Source organism: Phoca vitulina, unplaced genomic scaffold, assembly GCF_004348235.1.
Source record: "Phoca vitulina isolate PV1807 unplaced genomic scaffold, GSC_HSeal_1.0 scaffold8, whole genome shotgun sequence".
Taxonomy (NCBI): Eukaryota; Metazoa; Chordata; class Mammalia; order Carnivora; family Phocidae; genus Phoca; species Phoca vitulina.
The window spans coordinates 58,877,240-58,886,135 of record NW_022589711.1 but is presented as its reverse complement, the minus strand read 5'-3'; the positions used below and the strand labels follow the sequence as shown (position 1 = coordinate 58,886,135).

The window sequence follows — 8,896 nt, the reverse complement described above, 5'->3', positions numbered from 1 at the left end:
GGGTCGCTCCGCAGTCGGGCCTGGGAGGAGAGGACGAGGTGTTTCCGGATTCGGCCCCAGGCCGCCCCTGCGTGGCTGTGACGTATTTTGCCCGCCCGCCCTGGATGGTGACGCGGATGGCCACGCCCCCGCGCTGACGTCACCGGCCCGGTTCCCTCTCCGGGGAGCGGCGGCGGACGCGCGGCTCCCACCCCCTCCCCTCTCACGGGCTCTCCCCTCCCCGGTGGCGGCCGCTGCCCGACCCTCTGCCAGGCGATGGCCCGGGCCCCGAGCGCGGGCTAGCGTGCCTGGGTGCCCGGCCATGGGCTGTATCGGCTCTCGGAGTCCGGCGGGTCAGGGTAAGAGGTGGAGGCCAGGCACGGGTTGGGGAATTGGGCTGCGGCTGCCCGGTGCGCGGGCCACGGGTGGGTGGGGGCCTTGAGGAGGGGGCCGGTGTCGGGAGAGGGAGGAGCCTGCACCGGGGAGGCGGGCCAGGCAAGAGGAAGGAGAGGGCAGGAGCGGGGAGGGGGCCAAATCGACTCGGCTTCGCTGCCACGGCCTGCCTGCTTCTGGGCTTTGCAGGGTAGACTCATGGTCTTTCCGCCTGGATTCCCACCGCTGAAGGGGGCAGGAGGCGCACAGCCTTGGGAGGGGCAAGGTGTCCATGGCGACTGGCCTTCCACGCCCACACACTCGCCGCCCCCACGGCCCACACCTCTCTTCTTCTCTGCCCTGGGAGTGGCCCTATGCTGGGAACCTGCCTCTCCTAGCTGTGTTCCAACCCCCTTAAGGAGGTAGCCTGCAAAGCCCGTCAAGCACCCCACTACGGAGTTTTTGGCTAAAACTTAACTCCTCCCTTCAGAGTCAGATGGTTGATGAAGGGGACTGAGGCCCCATTTGGGGCACCTGTGAGCACCTGATCACCTTAACTGTTTTAGTTCCTTCCCCCACTCCCAACAAAAACAAATCATCGTACCTTGTGGGGGGAAAGAGGAGTACAGAGAGAGGCCATTAGGGCTTCTTAAAACTGCTGATGCCTGCTGCTTGGGTCTTGGTTCCCACGGATGGTGGTGCACGCTGGGGCCTGGCTTCAGTCCTATGCATCTGAGGTCCGCCAGCCTACTTTTCTTAAGTGTCATGGATTTCTCCAAGCCTAAGGCCAGGCAGGGATTTGTCAGGTTGAGGGCTGGGTTTGGAATGGGTCCTGGGCTTCCAGGGCAGGTAGTCAGTCATACAGGCCTTAGTGTGGTTGGTACTTGAGATTCTTTGGAGCTAAGACTCTGGCTGAGATTTGTACTCTCCTTGGGTTCCCATGAGGAATTATGGGATTTGTAGTCCTAAATTAACCTCCTGACTTTTGAAGCTGAGAAGCAGCAGGCTGCTCTGGTCCTTCTGGCCCTGCTAAGGCTTGGAGTTCAGGAAGTCATTCCCTCCTGTAGTCAGGGGAGAGTTTGGCTGACCTCAGGACTGGCTTTGAGAGCCCTGATTAGGTACCAGCTGGGGGCCAGGGATGGCCTGTAACCTTGTGTCTTCCTTCTGGTTGGTAGCATTTCTGGGGACCACCAGCTGGCTGAGGCTCAGGGACAGAGACGGCTGCTCCAGCTAAAGGTCAGTTGGGATGTACATTGCCTGTTGGCACTGTCTAGGGGATGGGCCTCAGCTTCCTGAGCTCCAGAGAGCTCTGCTGGGCCCCTTGTACTCCCACCTCAAAGCCAAGAGGAAGGAGTGTTCTCCTTATGTGACTAGGCACAGGTTCCAAGTGGGGAGGGGACTGGCTCAGCATCCGGAGCCAAAATAAGAATAGAACTGGGAGCTGAGCCTGGAGCGGTTCTGGGCTTTTGGTTCTCTGCATCAACACAGCCAGCATGCCTATGATTTCTGTGCTGGGCAAAATGTTTCTGTGGCAGCGTGAAGGGCCTGGAGGACGATGGACTTGTCAGACAAGTCGCAGAGGTGAGACCAGGGACTGTAGCTGTGATCTGGGAGGTGAGGGGAAGCTGAGGAGTAGGGTGCTCAGGTGGCAAAAGGAAAATTACTCTGGCTTAGATATTGGGAACCAGGATGAAACAGGAACCACCAGGCCGGGGCCAGACAGGGCATCAGGAAAAAAGCTTTAGGGGGCTGGGGTGAAAGTAAGAAAAAATCGTGGGTTTGTCAGAAGAGAAGAGTACAGAGCTGCGTACCAGCTCATGCTGGCGAGAGGAAAGAACCAAGAGAAGGAAGGCACCAAGCCTGTAAAGGGTCCAAGGTGGTGGTGGGGAGGAGGATGGCGATGGTGGTGCAAGAACGCAGTGTGCTTTCCAAGAGGAATGGGTAGGCCGAGAAACCCAAGATCGAGAATTTATGAAAGTTTAGGTTTCATCCCTAGGGTTCTGATGGCAAAAATACATCCAGAGGAGGAAGGGGGCCTGTGGGCTGCCACAGAGTGGCCCCAGGGGCCTGAAGGTCAGGAATGTGGAATAGGGGTTTTCAGAATTGTGGAGAGCACCAGGTGGTTGCTGTTCTGGGAGGTGGGGGAGGGGTGAGGAGAAATGATATGGCAGCACCGGATGAAAATGGGGATATTGGCAGAAGTGGGAGCCCAGGTGAACAGCCTTTCCCCCACCCCTCAGTGGCCTCGGACCCCGCTTGGGCTGTGGAGTGGATCGAACTTCCTCGGGGCCTCTCTCTATCTTCCTTGGGATCTGCTCGGACCCTCCGAGGCTGGAGCCGGTCCTCCCGCCCTTCCTCCGTGGACAGCCAGGACTTGCCAGAGGTGCTGGGCCCCTGGTATTGGTAGGGGGAAGGGGGGCCGCATTCACATGAAGGGGATCTGTATCCCCCACCCCCGCCTCGCCAGCCTGCTTCTGGCTCCCTTTTCCTGCGAGCGGAGGCGCTATCCGGCCGGCGGGGCCCCAAGGCCGCCCCCGCGCCGGTCTGCTCTGCTCGGCGTCGTGCCAGCGGGCGGGCTTTGCTCCCGCCTTGGGCGCTGACGTCAGCGCATCCCAGGCCGTATCCCGGGAGACCCTGTTGCATGGTGATGGGTTGCCAGGGAGACACACACCTTTTCTCTGGGCTTGGGCCGCAGCTGCGCGGAGCGCCGGCACGGATGGCAGTGGCTGGGGGCAGTGAGGGGAGGGAGGGAGAGCGAGCCAGGAAACACCCAGCAGGTGCTCCTCCCCCCAGGCCTGGCCGGAAGCTAACGGCGCCACCCTGGGGCCCCTGTAAGCCAGGTACTGGGGTGGGGGTGGGGGGGGGGGGGGGGGGGAGCAGAGGGTGGGCCTGAGGTCAAGGGAGCAGTTGGAGCTCCTCTTGTGAGGGGTGGGAACCTGATCAGGAGAGCTAGGCAATTCCGGGGAGGGGGCATGTGCCTCTGACTTCATTCATTCATTGAGGGAAACATTTTCCAGGCTTGCCAAGGAACACTGAACCAGGTGCAGGGTGGAGGTAGGAACCCAGGTGAATCAGAGTCAGGCCCTGCCATCCCGAGATCCCTCAGGAGAGATGCAAGGGCAATGCTGGCGTGGGGGTGGGGGTATTGAAGAAGAGAGAAAACTGGACTGAAAACGTAATAGGAGGTGACACTTGAGTCAGGCCTCAGATGGTAGGGAGCATTTTGTCAGGCAAGGATGGCGTTCTTAGCCCAGGGGAGAGCTGGGTTCCTTTGCCTGGAGGCAAGAGGGCGGTTTGCCGACAGGGAAGGTGGAAGTGGGGTTTTCCTGGGCAGAGGGTCTAGGTGGTAGATTCCAAGGCCTGGAAGGGGGCAGGGGGCTCACAGAGTGGGCCCCCTCAGTGCCTGGCTGTGAAGCTAGCACTTCACTGGGCAGTGGAGGAGCCCAGAAAAGATTTTAAATAGGGACATGTGACATGTGACCAGTTACACTCCGGGGAAAATTATTTGTTTACATTTATACTTTGCCTCATTCATTCAGCCTATGTATTTAGAAAGGTTACTCTGTACCAGGTACTGTGCTAAACACTGGGGTGCAGCAGTGACCAAAAGAGACCAAATTCCTCCAAGAGCTAAAGACCAGTGAAGGGGACCAATGACCAGTAAGGAAACACATGAAGTAGACCATGATTACACACACAGGGTACATTCATAGAGGATGGTGACTTGTTACAGAAGGAGGATGGACAACTGGTAGGGTAGCCAGGAAGAGCCTTCTGAGGGAATGATGTTTCAGCCAAGACCCAAAAGATGAGAAAGAGCCAGCCAGCCCTGGGGAGGAGGGAGAGGAACACTTACACAACATTCTAGGCTGAGAAAATTCCATGAATTGAAGGAGCTTGGGGGACCACAACTGTGCTAATCTGAACATGGGGTATTGAGGGCTTGAGGAAGGGAGGGCAGTGGCAGTGGGAGTAGAAAGGATGAGCAAAGCTTAGGGGAGAGTTGATGGTAATGCTGAGGTTTGGAGCCATGCTGAATGGGCAAATGGTTGGCTGATGCTGCGTAAGGAAGTCAGGAAGCAGGGCCAGATGTGGGAAAAGGTGCTGGGTTTGGTTTTGGTCATGCTGAGTTTGTGACCCTGGTAGGCTGTAGAAACAGCTAGAAGACTGAGATGTCCGAAGACTGAGAGGAGGAGAGGGGCAAAGAGGAGAGAACCTGGAGGAAGTCCTTGATGCCGTAGCTTTCTCCCTTCCTCTTTTTTCTTCTCAAAGGCCCCACTCCATGGTTCTTGACTTCCCAGCCCGCCTCCTTCCCCTCTGGGAGCTGGGAAGATGGAGGTGGGGGGTGGTAGCTGCAGTTCTGCTCTTTCGAGTCAGCCTGAATCTCTGTTGCTCCTTGAGAGGACACGGCTTGCTGGCCCTGCCTTCTTACTCTCCGTCTTACATACCCCAGCAGCCACGGGCACATACGTGCTGCCCTGGCATCTCTTCCCAGCTCCCGTACCCCCTTGGCACCTTGGGTGGGCTGTGGGCACAGAGGGGGATGCTGCTGTTAGAGGAGCACTGACCCTCTGATGCTGTCACCCAAGGTGAATGTTGGAGACACAGTCGCGATGCTGCCCAAGTCCCGGAGAGCCCTAACTATCCAGGAGATTGCTGCGCTGGCCAGATCCTCCCTGCATGGTACGCACCCCTCTCCCATACCTCTGGCCACTTTGTCCTTCCTTCTTCCTTTTGCACTTACCCTTGGGGGCTGTATCCTGTGAGCTCTTGCTGGGATCTCCCCCTTCCTCCCCTTCTCAGATGAATCTCAGCTCCCTCCTCCCATCCAAAGGCACATGTGGACCCGAACTACCACCACCCTTCCACTTCCCTCCCTGGCCTGTGCCCTCACCAGCCTTCCTCCTTCTGCCCCACCTGCAGGTATTTCTCAGGTGGTGAAGGACCACGTGACCAAGCCCACCGCCATGGCGCAGGGCCGAGTGGCTCACCTCATTGAGTGGAAGGGCTGGAGCAAGCCAAGCGACTCGCCTGCTGCCCTGGAATCAGCCTTTTCTTCCTATTCGGACCTCAGCGAGGGTGAACAAGAGGCTCGCTTTGCGGCAGGTGGGGACAGGAAGGGGTCAGCCACACGTTTGTCATTGGGATGCTCTTCCCACACCCCCATCTCTTCTCTCTCCTGTCTCCAGCCTGAGCCCTGGTCTTAGTCCTTCAGCTAATGAATCCTGCTAAGGAACGTTCTCTGCTAATAAATTCTTTGGCCTCCCTGACAGGAGTGGCCGAGCAGTTTGCCATTGCAGAAGCCAAGCTCCGGGCCTGGTCTTCAGTGGATGGCGAGGACTCCACCGATGAATCCTACGATGAGGACTTTGCTGGAGGAGCTGACTCAGGTGAGGGGTAGGCAGTGCCAGTACTGGGGCGGGCCTGCCCGGGAGGCCTTGTGATTCCGAGCTCAGCCTTCGGAAGGGGGCGCTGGGGGCAGACCCTGTCCCGGCTGTGCCTTGACCTTCCAGGGTCAAGGGGGCTGTTCTCGCTCGTGGGTGGGCAGTCAGCAGCTACAAATGGAGTGCTTCCTTTCGTGCACGTGCTGAGCCTTTTCTGCCCATCTGTGCCGTTGGATCTTGTGGTCCAGAGACCTCACCGACACCTGGGCAGCTGCATCTCTGGGGGGGTCCGCTGTGCCTTGCCTTCCCGTTTCGGGGCAGCCTTCTGGCCAGCTGTGGCAGCACAGACGAGCCGGCAGCGTAGCACCTCCCAGGGCCGGGGCCCCAGGCAAACAGGAAGGCGTGCTGGGCCTGGACTGCCCGCAGGGCCATGCTGGCTCAGGCTCAGCCTCCGTGAATTCCATCTGAGACCTGCCTCTGGGCCTCTCTCTGGGCCAGCGCTTGCAGAGGGGACCCTGCGGGGCTGTGCAGCTGTGCACGGCCCTCCTTTCATCTTCCGATTCTTCCTGGACCACATGGCTGACTTTCTCTGTAGCTTCTGGGCTCATGCCTCACAACACCCCACCGCCCCATTCTTCTTTGCCTTTGAAGATTACCTCCACCAGCCCCCACCCGCCCAGCTAATTAACAGATTCTCCAAGGGCAATACAGTAGAGTAGACTGGCAATATGTTAGACCTCTGCTGTGGTCCAGAGTTGACTGATTTGGATGTCTGAGGCCAAGATGGGAGCCCTGAACCACAAACGTTCTTGTCTGATCGAGTTCCAGGCCTGCTTTGACCCCTGGTATAACGATAATAACTAACATTTATCCAAGGCCACTACTATCCCACGTAGAACCTTTGTGCAAATTAGAAAAAAGCACCTTTTTCTCTGGTGGGCTCAGCCTGATGCTAGGCCTCGCTGCTTGGTGAGCAAGTGTGGGCTGAACTCCAGTCCACACTCACTGCCTTGGACAGGCTCCCCTCGTGCAGGGAACCAGCGGCATGACCGTGTGTGGTATCTGTGCATTTATTGCTCTCTTACTGTATGCTGCATTCTTTTGTTTGCTCAACAACCCCATAAGTAGGTCTATCAGATTCCCCAATTTGCCACTAAGGAAACAGAGGCGCTGAGAGGTGAAGTTAGCGAGCTCCTACCCTCTCCCCCCAGAGCTAGTGGCGCCGAGGGTGGAGTGGGGAGAACATGGCTCCCTCCAGGTAGGCCAGTTGAAATGGCGGGTAGGGCTATCTTCTTTTTCTCTCCCCCTGCAGAGATGGCCGGGCAGCTGCCCCTGGGGCCCCACCTCCAGGACCTCTTCACCGGCCCCCGGTTCTCCAGGCCTGTGCGCCAGGGCTCTGTGGAGCCTGAGAGCGACTGCTCGCAGACCGTGTCCCCAGAGACCCTGTGCTCCAGCCTCTGCAGCCTGGAGGACGGGTTGCTGGGCTCCCCAGCCCGCCTGGCCTCCCAGCTGCTGGGCGACCAGCTGCTCCTCGCCACACTGCCCCCCAGCCGGGAAAGTGCCTTCCGTAGCCTGGGCCCATTGGAGGCCCAGGACTCGCTCTACAGCTCGCCCCTCATGGAGTCCTGCCTTTCCCCCGCCGAGGAGGAGCCAGCCGCCTGCAAGGACTGCCAGCCTCTCTGCCCGCCGGGTAGCTGGGAACGGCAGCGGCAAGCCTCTGATGTGGCTTCTTCGGGGGTGGTGTCCTTAGACGAGGACGAGGCAGAGCCGGAGGAACAGTGACCCAAATCATGCCTGGTGGTGGCATGTGTCTCCCGGCTGCTGCTGGGGGCAGAGCCTCTGTGCCCAAGTGCGGGCGAGAGGCTTCCGGCAGAGCTCCAAAGCCTAGAGGGCTCCTGGGAGCACTCACTCCTCCGTTGTGTGTTTTGCATGAAAGTGTTTGGAGAGGAGGCAGGGGCCAGGCTGGGGGCGCATGTCCTGCCCCCACTCCTGGGGTTTGCCGGGGGTTGCCCGGGGCCCCTGGGGCATGGCTACAGCTGTGGCAGACAGTGATGTTCATGTTCTTAAATCAAAAACGCCACATACACATTTCCTCCTTGGATGATGTGAACCCCTAAGGGGGTGGTTGTGACTGGGCCGTGTGGGGTGGAACGGGAGGGAGCCCGCCCCCCCCCCCCCCCCTTCCCCATGCCTCTCTCTTCTCTGCTTCTCTCCACCTCTGAGTCCATGTGCAGTGCTCGATAGAATCACCCCTACCCCAGGGCAGGCTGGCTCTTACCCTCCTGGAGCCTAGGATTGAGCCATCCCCCAAGGGCCCCTTGCCCACCTGGGCTCGTGCTGTGCTTCGCCTCTCCATCACCTCTAAATCTTCTTCTTTTTCCTAAAGAAAGAGGGGTTTTGGTCTGTTCTTTCAGTCGGATGTTCTCTGGGAGGCATTGGATTGATGAAAGCATGTACCCTCCACCCTTTTCCTGGCCCCTTGTAGGATGTGTGGGCAGGGTCCCAGCGGCTCCCAGCCTGCCTGGCTGCCCCCATTCACCAAGTTCTCCTTAGAGCCGAGCTGGGAGAAGGGGTGGGTGGCTCTGGTAGCTTCGGAGCTGTGACTTCGCTGTTCTTCCGGAGAGGGTCGCAAGGGGGCCACATGGGTGGCTGGGCAGTTGTCTGCTGATGCCTGAGCCCGGCAGAAATGGTGCCAACGAGCGACGGTCGGTCCTGTGGGAGTGTCTCTCCTTGGGGAGGGAAGAGAGTAGTGCCTTTCTTGGCTGAACAAAAGGCCAAAGCTACAGTACTGAGGGCCTGTGCCCTAGCTAGGATTTTGATAACTAAGCAGTGGAGGCCTCTGTAGATCCTGTATTCCACAGACAGTGAGCTCTGGGTTTGATGGCTGCGGGGGGTGTGGGTGGCTGCAGAGTTCGGAGCCTTGTAGGCTTTGGCAGGTAAGAGGGCCCAAGGTAAGAACAAGAGCTGATGGGCACAGGCATTCTATATATAAGTGGCTCATTAGGTGTTTATTTTGTTCTATTTAAGAATTTGTTTTATTAAATTAATATAAAAATCTTTGTAAATCTCTATATACATCTGGTCATTGGAGGAGGTTCCAGTATAAACCCATCTTAGTTCTACCCCTTTTCCCCTCAGAGGGGGAGCAGGGGTCAAGTGAC

The 8,896-nt window shown here is 58.4% G+C and overlaps 1 protein-coding gene across 5 annotated transcripts; it reads left to right on the top strand.

Annotated features, from left to right (window-relative positions):
- The first annotated feature begins 144 nt into the window (after positions 1 to 144).
- FAM131A (family with sequence similarity 131 member A) lies at positions 145 to 8,800 on the top strand. 5 transcript variants are annotated; one of them, XM_032407020.1, is made up of 7 exons: positions 145 to 338; positions 1,527 to 1,587; positions 2,592 to 2,734; positions 4,941 to 5,034; positions 5,275 to 5,457; positions 5,625 to 5,741; positions 7,048 to 8,800. In XM_032407020.1, exons 4-7 carry the CDS (start codon positions 4,965 to 4,967, stop codon positions 7,515 to 7,517), a joined length of 840 nt encoding a protein of 279 aa, XP_032262911.1. In that variant the 5' UTR covers positions 145 to 338; positions 1,527 to 1,587; positions 2,592 to 2,734; positions 4,941 to 4,964; the 3' UTR covers positions 7,518 to 8,800. The 5 variants fall into 5 exon arrangements, with proteins under 5 accessions (XP_032262911.1, XP_032262910.1, XP_032262913.1 ...); XM_032407019.1 differs by lacking the exon at positions 1,527 to 1,587; XM_032407018.1 differs by lacking the exons at positions 145 to 338; positions 1,527 to 1,587 and adding an exon at positions 1,666 to 1,932.
- Positions 8,801 to 8,896: the final 96 nt, after the last annotated feature.

Excerpts from the sequence above, each read along its gene's own strand:
- FAM131A (XM_032407018.1), top strand. The coding sequence starts at position 1,845 with ATGCCTATGATTTCTGTGCTGGGCAAAATGTTTCTGTGGCAGCGTGAA. Across the intron at positions 1,933-2,591 it reads TTGTCAGACAAGTCGCAGAG|TGGCCTCGGACCCCGCTTGG; the intron begins GTGAGACCAGGG and ends CCCACCCCTCAG. Across the intron at positions 5,458-5,624 it reads AGAGGCTCGCTTTGCGGCAG|GAGTGGCCGAGCAGTTTGCC; the intron begins GTGGGGACAGGA and ends CCTCCCTGACAG.